At 44.2% G+C, this 20,854-nt stretch overlaps 1 protein-coding gene across 1 annotated transcript; it reads right to left on the minus strand.

Moving 5' to 3' along the window:
- Positions 1-20,209, minus strand: LOC148524031 (tubulin alpha chain). Its single transcript, XM_088472319.1, has 4 exons — positions 20,100-20,209; positions 3,271-3,493; positions 2,760-2,908; positions 1-1,076 (listed from the first exon to the last, which is right to left on the minus strand). Exons 1-4 carry the CDS (start codon positions 20,100-20,102, stop codon positions 108-110), a joined length of 1,344 nt encoding a protein of 447 aa, XP_088328445.1. The 5' UTR covers positions 20,103-20,209; the 3' UTR covers positions 1-107.
- Between the last annotated feature and the right edge of the window lie 645 nt (positions 20,210-20,854).

Here is a 20,854-nt window from a genome sequence, read left to right on the forward strand (position 1 = left end):
TAAAATTTTCAACTTTGACTTTATTGTTTAAAAGGCCCAGTGTGAGGACACGACAATTGTATCCTCAAACTTATGCAACAACATAAAATTATGACTCAGGACAATGTTTACTCCTCTACATCTTCCTCTTCATAAGAGTCTATCCCAACCTCTTCATAATCCTTCTCCAGGGCAGCCATGTCCTCCCGGGCCTCAGAGAACTCTCCCTCCTCCATACCCTCCCCTACATACCAGTGCACAAAGGCACGCTTGGCATACATCAGGTCAAACTTGTGGTCCAGACGAGCCCAGGCCTCAGCAATGGCGGTGGTGTTACTCAACATGCACACAGCTCGCTGCACCTTGGCCAGGTCTCCACCAGGAACTGCTGTTGGCGGTTGGTAGTTAATACCAACCTTAAAGCCTGTTGGGCACCAGTCCACAAACTGAATGGAGCGCTTGGTCTTGATGGCAGCAATAGCGGCATTGACGTCCTTAGGAACCACATCGCCACGGTACAGAAGGCAGCAAGCCATATATTTTCCATGCCTGGGGTCGCATTTCACCATCTGGTTAGATGGTTCAAAGCAAGAATTAGTGATCTCAGACACAGAGAGCTGCTCATGGTAAGCTTTCTCTGCAGAGATAACAGGGGCATAGGTGGCCAGGGGGAAGTGGATACGGGGGTAGGGCACCAGGTTGGTCTGGAACTCTGTCAAGTCCACATTCAGAGCTCCATCAAACCTGAGGGAGGCTGTGATTGAAGATACGATCTGACTGATAAGTCTGTTAAGGTTGGTATATGTTGGGCGCTCAATGTCCAGGTTCCTGCGACAGATGTCATAAATTGCTTCGTTGTCCACCATGAAGGCACAGTCTGAGTGCTCCAGAGTGGTATGGGTGGTGAGGATGGCGTTGTAGGGTTCAACCACAGCTGTGGAAACCTGAGGTGCAGGATAGATGGAGAATTCTAGCTTGGATTTCTTGCCATAATCAACAGAAAGCCTTTCCATCAAGAGGGATGTAAAACCAGAGCCGGTGCCACCACCAAAACTGTGGAAGACCAAAAATCCCTGCAAACCGGTACACTGGTCGGACTGGAAGGGAAAATATAAAAAAAAAAATATTAACCACAAGCTATAGCTGGAGAAGTCATTAGTTTAACTGGTAACTATTGTGATGATCGCACAAAGTATATGTTTACAGAGCTATTATCCATTATTTGCTTCAAAGCTGAAGGTTTGTTGAGGTGAAAAATATCTTGGTGTAATAAAATTTGAATGTAAAGCCATTTCCTACATGGTTGGGTTCATTTCAAATACCTGATGCTGAATTCTAATGATACTGGTCATTCCTGGATGGCCCAGAAAGTAAATCTCAGGAAATATATCTATACATAGTATAAAATAAAGTCCATCGTAGGCGTCTGTCCGTTTCTCTTAATCTTGAGAACCCCTGGACGGATTTAATTGCAGTTTTCACTATTCTTTAGAGCATTTGTCAAGAAATGTTTAGGTGTATGAAACATTAATGTATGACAAAAGGGAGCCGAGCAGCGACTACTTTAGTGAAGCAAGTCAATGAAGAAAAAAAAAGAAAAAAAAAAAAAAGAAGAAGGACGTCTGAGCGCTTTCTTGACTTACGCTGCCTAAACTGTTATAGATATATCACAACGATGGACTTCATTTTATATGTAGAGATTGAAACGTACTATCCGGTTTCTCCAGAAAAGTTGATGTAAGCCATTTACTGATACAAAATTTCAGTTTTTCCCTTTTTTTACCGTTCCCATTTCATTTATATCACAGGTTCTCAAACTCGGTCCTCAGGACCCCAAACAGTGCATGTTTTCCAGGTCTCCACACTGAATCAAGTGAAATAATTAGCTCCACCTGTGGACCTTTTAAAATGTGTCAGTGAGTAATGATTACACCTGTTCACCTGCTGGGTGACTTGCAAAACGTGAACTGTGTGGGGGGGGTTCTGAGGACAGAGTTTGAGAACAACTGATTTATATGAAAAATTATTCTTTAATGTGAAACAAGTCCAATTCCTGGTAAGAGTCTGCTCCGGCATTACAACAAATAAAGCACAGGGACAGACACTTAATGTGGCTGGAGGGAATCGGTATGATATCCCGGCTGCTGCATGGCCAGGAGTTCGATTCCCGGCAGCGGAAGCCCGACAAAACAGCAGAGCCCGGCAGCGGAAGCCCGACAGCGCTGGAAATCCCGATCGTGGTAAGGTAAGTATTGTCTAATCTAACCTAACCCCCCCTAACCCTCCTTAGGGGTGCCTAACCCTAACCTCCCCCCCCTGTGCCTAACCCTAACCCCCCCCTTCCTCGCTGCCTAAACCTAAGTCTCCCGGAGGGGTGCCTAACCCCAAGTCCCCCCCCAGGTACCCTAACCTAACTCTCCCCCCCGCGGCTGTCCGCTCGATCGGGATGCCGGGCGCCTGTCTCCCGTCATCGGGGAAATGAGCGTCGTCTAGATAGACGCCGGTCATTTATCCCACGGCGGGATAAAGCAGTCGGGAAGCCGACTTCTCGATTGTATAACGGCTGGAGATTACCTAAGTGGAGACTGTTTTGCTCATGGACAACTTTACGTGGGCAGCAAAAATAGATCTTTTCGTGACGTCAGGAGGAGAAACGACTAATATCTTCTACAAGTCAATCTTATAAGAACTCAGTTAAAAAAAGACTATCGTCGTAAATTCAAAAACTGCTACCTTAGGAAGCTAGGACGGGTCACTAGTAGATGTATTACATTACATACCAGCTTTCGGATTCTGTCCAGAACAGAGTCAATGATCTCCTTCCCAATGGTATAATGGCCTCGGGCATAGTTATTGGCTGCATCTTCCTTGCCACTAATGAGCTGTTCCGGGTGGAAGAGTTGACGGTAAATACCAGTCCGCACCTCATCTAGAATATAGCGCAGTACAGGGAGGACATCGTTAGTACACAATGACATAAAACAAGTAATACAATATATAATCAAACATCTGCTGGTTAATCTGATAATTATTTGTATAAGGTCCATGAAATAAGACATAATTTATAAAGACAATATATTTAGCCTCATTATCAAAGCCTAAGCCGTCAGTAAAGAAATGTTTATCTTTTTAATGATTTAACCCAATTTCCTACCACTACCACCAGTTAACAATACTGGGATGTCCCACAAACGGGGAGAAAAAATAAATATATGAATATGAAAGAATGTGTATTTAATATTGCCATAGGGAATTCCATGTATTCTGCAATCCAACTACAACAATACTCACCAATCACAGTGGGCTCCAGGTCCACAAACACAGCGCGGGGAACGTGTTTACCAGCCCCAGTTTCGCTAAAAAATGTAGTAAAGGAATCGTCTCCTCCACCAATGGTTTTGTCACTGGGCATCTGTCCATTCGGCTGAATCCCATGTTCCAGGCAGTACAGCTCCCAGCATGCATTGCCCATCTGGACTCCAGCCTGACCCACGTGTACAGAAATGCATTCTCTCTGCAGACAAAACACATCACAAATGGAATAACGTTATAAAGGAGTCTTGACCTCATAGGTCCCTTCTTTATGCAATATCTAAGAAAATCGTCCCATGGAAAAAGCTGCCCAGATCTAAACACGCTGCCATGTTAGCAACTTCAATGTTTACTGATGTCACTTTCTTTATAAGGTTTTAAAAAAAAGAGAGACAAGAACAAGGTATGCGCGTGTAAATCTCGTTGCCACCACTAAAACACAGTACTGTGCTGACTACTTTGAGAGAGCAAAATATAAAACAGACAAACACTAACAGTTTTTATAATTCAAAAACAATGAACAGATGTCTCTAAAGAGTTTTTATAGCGGCGGCTCAAACAAACACAAATGTTCTGCGCTTCTGGTGCCCCAATCACAATAGTGTTCTGGGCTCTTAAGAGAGGCAGTCTCCAATAGAATGTGTTTCCTATTCAGGGTTGTTCCCATGCTTTATTTGTTGGGTGGTCCACCCAGCAAAAAATCACCTGCCGTCCAGCATTGTGACGTGGCTAATGGTGGGTACACACTGGGCGATATTACTGAGCGACTGCACGATTACGACATCGTAATCGTACAATCGCTCAGTAATTGTGCACAAATCGTGCACTTTTATGTCGGAAAAGACCAGCGATGCGCACTCCCGCTGGTAGTTTCCGACATTGTCCATCGCCTGAACATGCAGCATAATCTGACGATAACGACAGATTGGCATGTTCAGGAATGATGGACAGTGCCTGCACTGAACGACTGATCGTTCAGTGCAGACACTACAGGGGATCAGGAACGACGGTATGATTACGATGTCGTAATCGTACTGTCTTTCCTGATCGCCTAGTGTGTACGCACCTTATAAGTCGCACTGCACTGACCCCTGGTACCTGGCACAGTAACGCAGCCGAAAGTCACACTGCACTGATGTCTCATATAGAAAAGTCAGAGCAGTGTGACTTTCGGCCGCGTCATTACCGGGAATCTCAGAGTGGTGAGGAGAGAAGATACCTCCCCTTGTATAAAAAGGAAGGGCAGGGTTGCCAGTGAAGAGAGTGGTCCTCCTGCGTCCACTTGTTACTGGGGGGCCTTCTGTCTATGCAGCAAGTGGGGTTGTATCTGGGTGAGGTGTATAAAAAAATAAATATATTTTGTCTGAAAAGCAATTGTGCAGTAAATGGGCAGTGCTGCGATCTGTGTCCAGCCAACAGGTGGGTCTGGCTGTATCCAAAGAGCAATTGGGCAGTAACTGGGCGCTGTTAAAAAAAAAAAAAAAAAAATGATATCTATGTTCAGCCAGCTGTTACCCATAATTGAAACCGGTTTAAGAAATGGCATGAAGCAGAGCACACTAAATAATCCGATACCGATTTCACTAGTGGGACCAGATCCTACAGACTTTGATTATAAAAAAGCTGCAGATAACTGGGTCTCTAACAAGAGAAGAAGAATATATAAAAATGTAAATCAAGTTTAAATCAATAGAAGGGCAGGATTAATTATTGCAAAGGCCTCCATCCGACTACTTCTTGATGCCACCCGGCTGGCAAGATTTTCTGGGAAAACACTGAATTATTTGCCAATCAGTGGAACCCAACAACAAATTCTGGAACTCCAATGTCCCGATTCATTACGGATCGCAGCTGCGATTATGCTCGCAGTCCCACTGCAAAAATATGCTAATGAATGCTATCGCAATGCCATCGCAGCCTAACATAAGGATGCCCACTGTACCTTACACACATCCATAATACTTTGCAAGTCTGCAAAACCATCGGTAACAGAGTACCATCGGAGCCTCAAGGACACTTGCACAAGGTCTGACCTTACTCAGAAATTGCTAACCTCATCGCACATAGTGAAAATCCAAGATACGTATGGCATCGCAGAGGCCAATTTATGCACGCCCCTATAACGGGATCGGTATGATTTACCAATCCCAACGCCAGAAGACCGGCACCAGTGAAGATCCCAACTGCACTAAAGGCAAGTATAAACTAACGTAACCCCAACCCTCCCTTAGGTGTGCCTAAACCAAACTTCCCCCCCAAATGTCTAACCCCCCCCTTCCCCGCTACCTGATCCTAAGTATCACGGGGGCAGGGGTGAGGGGGAGGAAGGCTAACCCTAACCTGCCCCCGGGGGTACCTATCCCTAACCCCCCCCTTCCGCTAACCCTCCCAAGTGGCTGTCTAACCCCAAGTCCCCCCCGGGAGCCCCTACCCTGCCGCTGCTGTCCACGCCCGGCTTACCTTCGATCGGGACACCGGGCTCCCGGCGTACGTAAAATGACAGGAGTCGGGATTTCAACGCCTGTCATCAGACCCTTGCCGGGATTAGACAGTCAGGATGCCGACGGTCGGCATTTAGACCGTCGGCATCCCGACTGTATACCCCTATAACGGCGTTCAAACGCACTGGCAAGCCTGTACACAACAATCGGCCGATTGCATGCGTAATCGCAGTTGCGATCGGAAATGAATCAGGCCCTCAGTTTGTATTTGTATTTATGGATCACTAAACTGAAGATGCATGCCAATTAAACATAGAAATACATAAAATGTCCTATTCACCTTAGAAAAAGTCTTTTGAAGTCTAAAGGTGGGTACACAGACGATATTTCAGCCAATCTGACAGATTGGTCCTACATATCATCAAAATCGGCTAATGTGTATGTCGGGCCATGCGCGCTCCCATTTGGTAGTCAGGCGCATCGTATGGTTGGCCCTACACACAGTTCAATCGGACAATGAGACAGACGACCCCATGCATTTGGATGCAGCTGGTGAAGAGCATATCGTGTGGCCGTTCACCAGATTGTGCGGTGTGTACGGACCGCACGATATGTCATCTGTCGCATTGTGGATCTGCTGGATCGTCCGTCGCATTGTGGGTCGTCTGATGTGAACCCACCTTAAAAGGTCTCATAGCCATTTGCAGCGCACTTGCAGTGAGGCAGGATGCACAGCTTCATACAATATCAAATATAAAGTGTGCGTTGAACCCAGCTTCAAGAGAACATAGCTTGTCAATATGTTCGACCCTTTAACAGAAGCCATTCCTACTTCTGAAGGCGGGCCAATTAAATTTTTTTCTTTAAACTCTTCCAGATCTCCATGTTACCAACTTACATCAGGCCGAAAGTGTTGGACGTGGAGCAACCTCTAGTAAGAGACCAGCTTACCTCCGGCTCAATGCACCATGTCTTTACCGTGGAAGCCCTGATCGCAGGTCCACACATTGAGTAGTGGTAGCAATCTTGCCCACCATCCCCCACACTGCTCTGCTTCCGTGGGATGGCTGCAGCGGTTACCCCACTGGCCTCGGTTCTCCCTTGCACAGAGTGTTCCAGTTATGTAGCTGGAACTGTGGCTCACCTGCCCGGTGCAGCTTACCATCCTGCCGCCCAGCCTCCAATCCAGTGGTCACTGCTCCTAGCCCAACCTGCCTAGACGCCGGCACCTTCCACCCCTGTTGGACACTGAGGCCACCCTGCCCAAGGGAGTCCAGGCAACAATGACTATGCCAGGCAACATAAACAGCTACCAAGGGGTCTATTTACTAAGCAGTGTTACGAGACAAAGTGAAAGGAGATAAGGTACCAGCCAATCAGCTCCCAACTGTAATTTTTCAAACACAGCCTGTGACATGGCAGTTAGGAGCTGATTGGCTGGTACCTTATCACCGATCAGCTCCTAACTGCCATGTCACAGGCTGTGTTTGAAAAATGGCAGTTGGGAGCGGATTGGCTGGTACCTCATCTTCCTTTCATGTTGTCTCCTAACACTGCTTAGTAAATAGACCTCCAAGTCTCCCACCTGCACATAGGGTTTGACAACTGACAAGCTTCCCCAGTGGGAAGAAATCCCCTGCATTCCATATATCAGGACACTACACCCTCTGCTGCAGGAAAGTGGCAGTCGCTTGGTCCTCAGATGGGGACATTACCTGCCTCCTTATCTTTATGTTACAGTGTGGATGTGTCCTACAGTAGTGGAACAGTAGACTTGTAAAACTTTTATTGTTTGTTTTGGCTTTGACTTTCCTACCTTCACGCACCAGTGCCCCCAGTTTTTATTTACTTTAATTGCAGAGAAGAACTACCTGTTTTTACTTCACTCTGCCAGTCAGATCTTGCAATAGACAACCACAGACAGGAAGTTCACCATTTACTACTTGTTACCTGCTTTCACGGTCCATTTCCGGTCTCCCATAACTATTTACCAACATTTGTCTTTACCATCCACATTATTGTGTCATAGTCATCAGCAGTGGCCTCCTCTATATTATGGAGAAATGTATCACTAAACAAAAAGGCGTCCAAGAGTGGGTCATACAGCTAAGTATAAGGAGAAAGGCCCTCCTACTCCTGGATCCCTCACTCTCCTACTTCTTCATCCGGAGAAGAGATTACAGACATTGGCCCTCATTCAGAGCCGCTCGCTATTTGCGGTCGTTCGTTCTAAAACAAGGGGTGGCTATTCAAATGAACCGTTCGCTAATTGCGGTTTGTTCACGCCTCTAAGTCTGAACGAGCGAGCAAAACTTGCGGTTGTAATTTTGAAAAATACGCCCCCTTGCCGCTCGCACCATACGTCATGTCCGCTATTTATTAGATTAATCGAGTACCTCGAACAGCGTATTAACTGCTCGCTATTCTTGTGGCTGGTTTTTTCAACCGCTATTTTGCGAGCAGTTCTGAGTACAAAAAAACCAAGTGACGTGGTCAATGACGCTGCTGTATTAATTATGCACTCCCTTAAAACGCCCGTTTTGACCTTTAAGCACGCCTGCGTTCGAATTCCACCCCCCCGTTTTCAAGCACCTTCCCCTGTTACCACCCACATACGCCTCCTTCTGTCACTCGAAATAGCAGGCATTCGCTATATAGCGAACAAACGATTTTCGGCCGCACTGACTGGTTCGCGCATGCTTATTAAAATCCGTACGCATGCGCAGATGTGCGAACATCGGTCAGAACGAACGAGCGGCCGCTTACGAGCGGCTCTGAATCAGGGCCCTTGTGCGGGATTTATCTCACTATAGTTCTTATTCTCTTCAAAAAGCTCAAGAGATTTTAGATAAATTTATCATCTCCTCACTTCTTGATAAAAAGTTGCTCTGTCTGTAGGAACTATAGGACTCTGGAATTGAAAAAGTTCCATCCCGATGTAGTATTGCTGCAGGCTACTCATTGGAGGAGAAATGATCAAAATCTTTTTCAGAGTAACTGGATTAAAAGAATTTAAGGCAACATCATACTCGACTGAGCAACAAGGGGTACTTAGATTGTCTAGTGAATAGACGTACTAGACAATCTATCGGATCTCACAACTCACTGATTGAAAAAAAATGTACTACAGGTTGAGTCTCCCATATTCAAAATGCTTGGGACCAGGGGTATTTTGGATATCGGAATATTCCGTATTTTGGAATATTTGCTTTTAATATTTAAATGTCTTAAGATTAGGGCCCAAATCTAAAACACAGAATGCAATTATGATTCATATACAACTTATACACACAGCCAGAAGGTAATTTTATACAATATTTTCAATATTTTTTTGGCTCAAAGTTTGTGTACTTACATGAAATTCATTTATATTTCATATACGCACAGCCTATAGGTAATTTTATACTTTATTTTTAATAATTTGTGCCTTAAACAAAGTTTGTGTTCATTGAACCATCAAAAAGCAAAGGTTTCACTATCTCAGTCATGCTAAAAATATTCCGTATTTCGGAATATTCAGTGTTTCAGAATATTTGCATATGGGAGACTCAACCTGTATAACCAATGTGTATGCTCTGACAATCCCTATGCTAACTTAGGGAGTGTGATCGTGCCCATCTTATTGGCCCAACAATGGAAGTTGAAGTCCAGGCAGTCATTAATTCACTGCCCATAAGGAAGATACCTGGGCCAAACGGCTTGAACGCAGACTAATACAAATTGTTACTCCCAAATATTACCCATTAGTCACGCTCTATAAATTGTATTTTAAATGGTAATGGCGCCCCCCCCCCCAAAAAAAAACAGAACCTTAAAATACCGCCCATATAATATCAGGGCTGTAACTATGGATGTGCAAGCAATACCATTGCATAGGGCCATGGGCGCAGAACTTTTTGCTACCCCACACCGCCTGCATGTGGCTTGCAGGGTCTGGAACTGCCTGCACCCTGCAGCCTATAGCACTGCCAACTGGAGCTTCGGCTCCTGTGGAGCTGCGCAGAGCGTCCTACTTCCTAGAGTAGACGGACCCCTTCAGGCATGACGTAACAGGGACCTATGCCGGCCATGCGCACCATTGGTCTTCCCAAACCAAACAGGGATCCTGCCCTAGTAACTTCCTATCGCCCTATCTCTCCCTCTTAAACCAGGATATAAAGATTTATTTATTTCTTTTTTTTTAAAGATGATGGCAAAACGTTTACAAAAGAGCTTGCCTTCACCTACTCATCCTGTCCAAACGGGATATATTAAAGGCTGGCATTTTGTTCATAATATTAGAACACTCATTGCAGTAATGATTCAAATGCACCAGGCTCATGAACCTCAAAATATAGTGTTAGTTGCGACTATCAGAAAGTGGTTGACAGAGTTTATTGGTCCCACTTAATAAGAATTTTCTACTGTCAGCGTTTTGGCAAACATGGATTTCTCTATGTTTGTCAAACACTTATCCTTATTTTTCAATTTAGATATAGACCAGTTACTCAGAAATTTAGAAAATGTCAGGTTGGCAGAGGATCTCCATAGCCAACCATTAAAATAGATTTCTGCTTCTGCAGACAACTTATTGATAATTTCATAACCACAAAAAGGGCATCCACCCCTTATCTTACATACAAACTCTGGGTCCGATTCAGAAATGTACGCAAACCTAATATTTACGCAAATTGAGCGATTGCTTGCCACTGCGCATGCGAGTAAGTCACACTGTGCACGCTCAGCGATTGTTTTGCGATTACACCAGCACAGAGGATCCGTTCACACAGTGAGTGACAGGTAGTCAGCGGGAGGTAATGGCTAGGTGAACGCAGGAGTCTGTCCGTTTAATAGCCATTGCGATCTCCTTCACAGCATGAGAGCTCTCTGCGTATCATGAGGGCTGCAGTGTTTGCGGCTGGTCAGACTTGCCGCATATGCTGGCCAATCTGCCTCAATGTTACAGATGTTTATGTTGTTGTACGTCGTCGGACAGATATGAGAAGGCAGCAGTGGGCGCCCCTGTGCTCGGGTAGGCTTTGGAAACATTAGCATATTTTCGCAGCTGCGTTCCATGCAAACGCAGATGCATTAGTGTACATCTCTGAATGAGGCCCTCTGTCACCAGAGAGGAAACTACCTCTGAAATGCAGCTTCCAGCTGACAACTTTCTCTTAATGTCTTACTATGATCATTACTGTATTTCTTGCATTGCATTGTCAGACTGCGATTCTGAATGGTTACCTCTGAGACATGTTATGGAAGTCCATTAATATATTACTCCTGGTTAGTTATATTGCTCTGAGGTGCTCTCACCAGGGCCTTTTTAAAGGGCACTCCACTTAGCAGGAGGGTTTGATACGGGAGTTTTGTAAGCAACGGACGGAGGATCCCGGCAGCCCCCTCCACCATGGTTCCAGCCCACCCTGCACTAGAGGCAGGCTGCCTGGACCTGGACTCGCCCCCGAATGCCTCTTGGTGCTGTCCAGCTTCGGGGAATTTCTGTGGAGAACACTGCTGTGTTACATTCATTAATTATTTTGGATTTAGGGGCCTATGTATCAAAGCTTGATGAGAGAGAAAATGGCGAGATATAAATCACCAACCAATCAGCTTCTAACTTACATTTTATAGGCTGTGTTTAAAAAAATGACAGGAGCCGATTGGCTAATAATTTTATCTCTTATCAACCTTTGATACATAGGTCCATTAACCTACATTCAAGTTCATGACTATCAATCACTGTATATTCCTTCCTCTTTTGAGATCTGTGCTAACCTACTCTATTTGTTGGATTTTTCTTCTTTTGTGTGTCAAAAACTTGTATTAAAAACAAAACAACATTCCAAACTTGGCCTCATGGCCAAGTCAATTAGACAGAGAGAGTAATGCTGGGTACACACCGGCCGATCAATTGATCAGCCAATATATATACTGGCCGTCGGCCAGTGTGTACAGGTGATATGTCTGTGAACCGCGTCGTTCACAGACATATCGCATTGGCTGATGGACAGATAAGTCTGCAGACCGCCTGTACACACACACACGCAGCCGTGGGGAGGAGGGCGTCCCCACCCGGCCGCCGCCTCCCTGCCAGCAGGACCCGCAGCTGCCGGATAGATGATGGTTGTTGAAGGTGTATGAATGGCCATCATCTTTCAGGTGTGTACCTACCTTAAGACCTAGTCAGGTGGATAAATCCAACCATGAATAATAGTCTCAATGCACAAAAAAAAAATAAAAAAAAATAAAATAAATTTGAAAACTCCATTACTACATAGTCAAACAATGAAATTGTCCTCTACCGTCTGAACAATCTCACTTTAACCAAAGTGACAAGTTCCCAAACTCTGTACAATGTGATATTAAGCATACAACAGCACTACAGGTGCATCACATGGTTGGATGGAGAATAGCAATGGAATCATACAAAAAAGCAGCCAATGTGCGACAGTGATTACAGATGAATGGGCCACTTATATTATGCAGTGTTATCTGCGCAGTCTGGTGATCTTAAGATCCAGTATTGACACAAGTACGCCCCCGCCTCAAACCTGTAGAACAGGACTCTACACCCTCTCCTAAGGGCAACTGCGTTAATTGCATCTGACATTGAATGCCTCGCCCTACAGAGTTCTACAAGAGTTACAGCATGTGGTCAGACTTCAAAACAAAATGCAAAATATGTTTCTTAAACAAGTTACAATGTATCTAATGATATTCCATGCAGATTAATTTCAGGACAAAATGCAAACTTAATCTAGTCTATAAAGATTTTCTGGTTGAAAACTTTTTTTCTCAGTAATTTTTCTTAACAGTCAATTTAAATCCTGCATTAATAAAAAAAACAAAAACAAACAGGACCTATTCTGCCTATGACAAAGTCCCAGACTCATTTACATTTCACAAAAAGTCATAAACAGATCTTGGCATTTTGGCGCTGATGATCTGTTACCGTGTAGGAAGATGACATTGCAGTTCAGTCCAGGGTTATATAACTGGCTGAATTAAGTTACTCACAGCAAACAATCGTGGACTTGGAACTTTTAATAACCTCACTTTGGAGGCAGGATTAGAAGGTATAATCTCTACATGTGGAATGCAGTACAGGGAATTGTGAGCCACTTGCACTGCTCTGTGCTATTATAATTGCACAAATGGAATGAACTAAGTGGAACCAAGATGGGTGAAGTGGTCTTAAAGCCATCTACAACAGATTTGTGTAAGCAGAGCCAAAACTAGGATTTTTGTCACCCGGGTCAAGACAGTAATTTGCGCGCCCCCCCTGGTAATTTCCCCATAGTAATGCCCCCTGCAGCAGTGCCCCTATAGTAATGCCCCCTGTAGTAGTGCCCATACATTAATGGCCCCATTGTAATGCCCCTGTAGTAGTGCCGCTTACACACACACACACAAAAAAAACCCCAAACACATTATTTACCTTAAACCCCTCTCCTACGTCCGCCGCTGTCTGGTCCGCCCGTCTGCTCCTTAGAACTATGGGAGAGAAGTCATGACGTCACTCCCATAGTGCCCGTGGGGAGAGCCGTAAGCTGGAGTTCAGGAGAGAACTCCAGTCTCCGGCTACCGCGGCGCTGCAGGGAAAAAGCCGGGCGCCTGCTGGGAATAAAATCTCAGTGGGCGTCTGGCTTGCCGGGCCGGTGGACACTGGCGGCAGGTGCAGTGGCGCACCAGCACCTCCAGCCCCCCCCCCCCCTAGTTGTGGCCCTGGTGTAAGGACCTATAATCATCAGATCTGATATGAAATTAAACAATTACCTTTAAAACCTGACATTCAATGGTATTTTTGTAAAATATCTGGTTGAAAAAAAGTCTAACATCTAAGTTAATTATTGATTCAAGTCAGTGACTTGCAATGCAAAATGCACTTTCTGTGAAAGAGGACAGTGTGCAAATACTGAATTAATTTTTCATTCAAATAACTAGATCATGTCCCAGACGTGTTGTGGGTACCATACCAGCACTTGTACTTGGAAGCTACTGGGGAAATACATCCCTGGGGAATCACAGACATGTGACACTGTAAGAAGGGAAAAGGGTTATGAGCCTACATACTATTAATAAACTAACAGCAGCAGCATTGCAAGCCATGTCACCTTATAATAACCTCATACACCTGCACTTTTCCGTTTGCTTCTACCATCTCTGGGCCATATACATCACAAACGAATATTACGCAGGTTTCTCCGTCCTTTCACAGTTAACACATGATTAGCTTTTAGGAGCTCATAACAGCAGGCGCACTATTACAGTCTTCCATATCAGTTGAAAGCAATAAATCTGAGTGTACATAGAGGGTTTGTGTGTGTGTGGGGATTTTGCACTCAGTAGGCAAAGTGCAAATGTACTAAATCTTAGAATATGACTGCATTGAAAAGCCAAAGTCAATGTGCAGTGTAATATCGGATCTGCCAACTTGAAACATGGCAAAAATAACTATGTAATGAATTATAGAACACTTCTTACAATTTACATTAGCATACTATTACAGCATTAGTGACTTTTATATTAAGATAATGAAATATGCATCCAACATGCATGATTCTGTAAAGTATGCAAACAAAAAAGGTAAAAATTATACACGTTGAAATTGTAAATATTGGAGGTGCAAAGTATGTCCAAATATAATTCTGTGTACAACAGATGACTTTGTCCCTTCAAATGCCTTCAGTTCATATAGCCAGGCATTCAGCAGTCTCTCTCAAAAATATTCTATCATTATTATGTACACACACAGCCTTCACATACCCTGTATAGCCTCACATGCATCCAGCCATTATACTTTATATAGCAAAAGCACACATACACATAGCCAGTAGATCTCCATGTATACAGTAGCCTAATGTGTCAGCACATAGCCAGTATATCTCCATGTATACAGTAGCCTAATGTGTCAGCACATAGCCAGTATATCTCCATGTATACAGTAGCCTAATGTGTCAGCACATAGCCAGTATATCTCCATGTATACAGTAGCCTAATGTGTCAGCACATAGCCAGTATATCTCCATGCATACAGTAGCCTAATGTGTCAGCACATAGCCAGTATATCTCCATGTATACAGTAGCCTAATGTGTCAGCACATAGGTTAATGTATATATGGAGATACACTGGCTAACTACATAAGCGACACTTGTATATCTGTGTGACCGGGTCTGTAAACGGAACTTGGATTGGAAAAAAACTGCGGCTGTTGCATCCTTGCATGCTGATTGAGAGACTAATGCTGGCCATACACGGGACGATTGATCACACGATTTGGGCAGTTTCTACAGGGTGACAGACCAATCATTTGAAAAAATAGTTGTATTTTGAGTCTTCTGCGACCCCGATGCGCGTCCCCGTCGTCGTCTAGTTGGATCGCAGATCAAATGGTTTTGCAGAGAGATCTCAACTGATCGTGTAGGAATTGACACACATTACGTGATGTGATTGATCAAATCATATGGTCTTATGTGAAATAGTTGCATTTAAAATACAAATCGTCCTGTATCTGAAGGGAAGAATTTTCAAGGGAAATCGTACAACTGATCTGACCAACTTTTGAATCTCACCGTGTATGGCCACCTTTAGTCGCACACAGATATACAAGTGTTGCATCAATTTAATCAGCACAGTCTCCTGGTGCATCGCATTCTGACTTAGATGCATTTTCAGCAAAATAGACGCCCGGCGTTAGCAGAGTTGCACAAGATCTGGCGGCTCACTCACACCAGGCATATCGCGCTGCATGGTGTATTGACGCTATAAGCAAGGACACATCTGTACAGTGGCCTAACGGGCCAGCACATAGCAAGTATACCCCACATAGTCACACACCACCACATAGCCAATATACACTCGAACTCACATGCATCCATAGACAGTTACCTCCATAAAGCCTCACACACCACTGCAAAGCCAGAATAAATCTATAAAGCTTTACATACAGCCAGGATATATGCCCCATATTTCAAAAATATGTATGCCTAATATGTCCTTTAGTATCATATGTCCCTTATGGGACAGATATTTAAGACTATGGGGTTTATGTATCAAGCAGTGGACCAGTGTAAAAGTTGTCCATAGCAACCAATCAGCTTTGAAGTAGCATTTGTCAAGTACAGTCTATAAAATAATTGGTAGGAGCTGATTAGTTGCTATGGGCAACTTCTCCACTGCTTGATACATAAACCCCTATATAATATAGCTATCTGCTCCCCCAACCCGTTTGGACCAGGGGACATTCCCCTTATTCAGTCTTTGGGAGCAGTGGAATTGGTAGACATTGCTCCTTGTCTAGCTCCCCCTCTGCTTATTTAAAAGCAATGCATCGGGCTGTTGATGACAATGTCACAGGAAACAGCGCAGCTAATACTCCTTTCATCACCATGAGAGAGGAAACATGGTCCCATACCATGAGAGTCATGCTGGGTACACGTGTACCTAGCAGATATATCTGCAGATCGAGTGATCTGCAGATATATCTGTAAATTATGGTTGTTCATACACACAGAATAACCATCATCTTCCAAGCAACCGCTGGTCCCGCTGGCCAGGGGGCGTGTCCGTCCCCTGCCCACAACTGCATGTTAACAGGCAGTCTGCAGACCGCCCGTACACACTTGCCAATGGACAGATGTATCTGTCCATCGGCTGTGCAGCACAGCCAATGCAATATGTCCGTGAACGACGACGTTCACAGACATATCGCTGGTACACACTGGCCGACGGGCACCAGATATATTGGCCGATCAATTGATCGGCCAATATACCACAAAGTACAGCTACAAATCAAAAGGCATAGGTATGGGCATAGCCTTTATCAGCATTTGGATCTCCATCTGTTTAGGAATTACAAATTTCCAGCATGGCTAGGTCCAGAACAGCTGGAGAGCCATGGACTACCAGGCCTAGTGGCGTAAGTTCATCCCAGATGCTCGGAGGAAAGTTATCATTTGGTGCCGCCCCCCCACCCTCGAATATGTGACTGTTTTTATTAGGCCTATTTGCTAAAGTAAATTTGCAGGATATCCCCCCAAAACACCCTTTTTTGAATGTGTCTCACTGGCACAAGATGCTGCTGAGGAGTAGCGTCATCAATGACCAGGGACAGGCTATAGATAGATGGAAGCTGCAACTGATGGTCTGACACAGAGTCCACCACTAGTATATGGTTAAGGTGGGTTCTCAGGTGCCGGGAAGAGGTGCCATGTATTGAACAGCCGTGACGGTACACTTCGGGTACATATTTAAAGACCTAAGTGGGGTGAATATATTGTGGGCAATAGAGGAGGTGCCCCTTCCGGACTGGCGCCCGGCGCCTCCGTAGTTCTGCCCCTGCCCAGGCCTATATAAATTGTTTTATTTTTTATTTTCAATTAGTTTCCTTTTGTAAAGGTGTCCTTGGATTTTGTCATGGAAATATACTAGAGATACAAAGGGAGGATCAGAGGCAATAATGCACAGATGAAAACACAACTTGAGCCATCTCAATATATTATCTCTTGAAAATATAAGACTGAACTACTAGAAAGTCTCCAATAATATGCTATAAGGGTAGCAATGGTTTAGAAAGCCTGCAAGCTACAGCTCCCAACATATATGTTACTAAGGATCATTGCAGTCAAATAGTAGCAGGGGAGTCAACTGACTTGCAAACCCAGAAAAGGGTGGAGCAGGTTTGAAAGTGGGTATGGCTTCAGGAAAATGTGGGAGTGGTTAGCTGGGTCACATGGTTTCAGGAGGCAATGAATGGGCTTCATTTTATTTCTTAAGCCCTGGACAGTGTGATCAGTCACAAATGAATGGACAGGATAACAGCTTTACACCAGTAGACCCAGCCAGCACTCTGACCTTTCCATAAGATGGAACAAACTGAATATTAATGTAATTAAGCATCCTGGCATAACTGAAATACCATTAAGGTTTGGGTGAATGAGTGGGTGCTATGGTCCAGTGATTCTAATCTCACTTTCATTCAAATGAGGACTAGACTGCTGGCCTTCAGCATTTACTAGTCTATGCATGCACAACCTTATATTACAAATGATATATAACCTAGCTGGGAAAAATGAAAAGGCTCTGTAATGCACACCAATTGCTGGTGTGAAAAGACATTAAACCTACAATGCTATTACACTATATAAAACCTTATATACATAATACATATTTGCTGGCAGCATTTTTTCCTGTGTAGATCATGCTTCCATTCAACAAAACCACCTCGTTCTGTTTTACCTGTCAGAACACCTGTTTACTTCTGAAATGATGCAGAAGCTGTTTTTACATGCTGCAATATTTATGGGTATTCATCTTGTGGAATTATTATATGATGTAACCTGTACATACCCCCGCTATAATGCTACAAGGCACTTCTGTTCTCACAGTACTGCCTATAGCAAAATCGCCATGACCCCTAAATCAATAAAAGATGAGAATAAATAAGTGTTCATGTTTGCCAACTCTCCTGAAATGTCTGGAAGAATGTTGGGCTACTTGCGAGACTTTAAGGAGTCCAGAGTGAGCAGGCAATTCTCCCAGATGGGTTAACTGCCCTCAGGGACATGGCACAATGACACATATCAAGTCATCAAGCCCAGCCCACCTCAGCGTCATCAAACACTTAGGCCCACCCATGATGTCATTGCTGTCACTTCTTTTGATAACATAGGCAAGTATGTGTTTGTATCAAATACACATCAGTCACATGTATGGATGTATCTATCAACTTAAAATAGTGCAACCTGTCATTCCTCTGACCATCTGTTCCAGCAGGCTTCCACGCTGAATAGAGCCTGCAGACAACATACGTGGAAACTTGTATAATGATCCCAAACACAACAGCTAATACTGGGTACCCACAGCACTGCCCCACACTGGCATGCCTTTACGCTACCCTGCAGCCTATCCATGTGCTTCAACACTGATGTGTCTGTGTAAATATAGGATATGTGTCAGGCAGGTGCTGGGAATTCTCCATGTGACAAGCCAAAGATAAACAGGCTCAGTGAAGAATCATCCTGCACCAACCATACGCAGGGTGCAATTACCTAGTTAGGAAAGGACCCTGCGCAGGCAGCTGTGCTCCTAGAGAAGGGGGGCTGCGTCAGAGAGCGCTCCCCAGTGACAGGTGATTCCACATGTCACTCTGTACTGTCAATTTCATAGTATGTGAACTGTACAGGATTTTAACTTGGGAGCTGGTAGTATAGGGTGAGCCAGCTTTGCACAGCTTTGAAACTGGGTACATAATTATGTTATATTAAATATTCCTATGATACATCTACAACATGCTGATTAACCAGTTATTAGAAAAATGGAATCTACAAATCACATGATAACCCTTACACAGCTGAAAAAGTTCCTATACCTCCTGTTGGGGTAATTCCAGCGGTCTATGTATGTGAGATGGACAGGAATACAGTTCCTGTAAGAAATTGTTATTAAGAGCAGATTCCCTTTCAAACTATATACCTAATACAGCACAATAAATGCAGTGTTGTGAGTATTTCTGTCTTAAGATGAAAACTGTATCATATAAAGCAATAGTCACACTGCAGATCTCTGAAGAGGAAATGTAAAAACAAGTCTTAAAAAGGGTCAAAGTATCATGTGTTTCTTGACAAGCTAACCTGTAAATGTAACATTAACATAATAACCTATGTTTAGTAATCTACAGAATCATGTGGGCGATATATGTGTATGTTATATATTACACATTACTTGTCATCCTCCAACAGCTCCTAACCACACACCTAAATGCAAGTACGATTCTCCATCATTGCTGTCATTCTTTTATGCCAAAATTAAATTAACTCATGAAAAATGGTGCAAAATATATGGAAACCTAAGTTGTGCAGTTGAATGTCACATGCTTTGCGCTGCAGTATTACAGAGGATTCCAAGAGGGGGGCGATACATCCAGACTGTGTTGTAACAGATTATTAGGAAATACTGCAATGAATGGAGACGGGGCTGCACTGTGTAAACTTGTACTACCAGAACCCCAGGCAGCTGCCACATTCCCAGCTTACTATGTCACAGGGTGTAATACCCGCTGCAGCCAGAGACCCCCACACTGACACCGATTCTAACAAAGCTCCTACATCCCATCTGTCACAGGGCTGATCCAACACGCAGCTAAAAATACAACAGAAATCAGGGGTGGTAACTGCACCCCATCATTACCATAAGGGGCACAAAGCGTAATCTGTCTGGGCTCATTGCAAAAACACAAAGTACGCCTCTCACACAGCACACATGGGTGCAGCACGCACCTAAATATTTTAAGAGGTGCAGATGTTTTAGAACATAACCATTAAACTATTACATGGAGTACTGCATTGAGCGTCCCCCGCACTACAGCTCCCAGCATGTCAGCTCACCATGTTGCTGTCGGCTCTGTAGGGTTACGAAGAAGGAGCTGGCAGTGTTTAGATAGATCTCACCGGAGCCTGTGTGACGGATCTCTGTGAGAAGTGACTCCCACCCGGAGCAGTCAACAACCTTATTAACGGGGGCGGAGTCCGGCTGGGCTACGCCACGCCCCGGACCACGCCCCCGAAACTCTGTGCGCCAGGAGGACGTGTGGCTGGATAATGGTGGTAGCAGCAGGGGGAGGAAACCCACCACTAGGCCACGCCTACTTATCTGGAGACCTCGGCACAGCAGAACTGTGATTTATGTCAGTAACTCAGTATATACTAAAGCATGTTTACTAACGGCAGCATCATAATGAGAAGACATTGGGAACAAATGTAACCGTGTTGTAAAAGAAATGCGTATTTTTTTTTTGGTGGGGGGGGGGGCACAGACACGTGTATGCCACGTAGTAAAACAGGTCTATCGAGGCGAGTTCAACCTTTAAAAAGATAGATGTACAGGTCTAGAAAGGTCAAGGGTCATACCCCAGCGTTTGACCTTAACTGGCATCTGTTCATCAATCCTATTGTTTATAGTAGGTGGGAATGCTGCACTTAGGGCCTGATTCAGCACAGATCGCAATTGTGATCGCAACTGCGTAATCGCACACAATGCGGCTGCAAAAATATGCTAATTCCTGCCACAGCTTAGCCAGCATAGAGACACAAACTACTGCTTTCTCACATCCGTAATAACTTTCAGCCCTGCATATACATCG

This window comes from Taudactylus pleione, unplaced genomic scaffold (genome assembly GCF_031769625.1).
Source record: "Taudactylus pleione unplaced genomic scaffold, aTauple2 ptg000122l, whole genome shotgun sequence".
Lineage (NCBI taxonomy): Eukaryota > Metazoa > Chordata > Amphibia > Anura > Myobatrachidae > Taudactylus > Taudactylus pleione.

Excerpts from the sequence above, each read along its gene's own strand:
- LOC148524031 (XM_088472319.1), bottom strand. Across the intron at positions 2,909-3,270 it reads CCTGGAGCCCACTGTGATTG|ATGAGGTGCGGACTGGTATT; the intron begins GTGAGTATTGTT and ends GCTATATTCTAG. Across the intron at positions 1,077-2,759 it reads TGGACAGAATCCGAAAGCTG|TCCGACCAGTGTACCGGTTT; the intron begins GTATGTAATGTA and ends TTTCCCTTCCAG.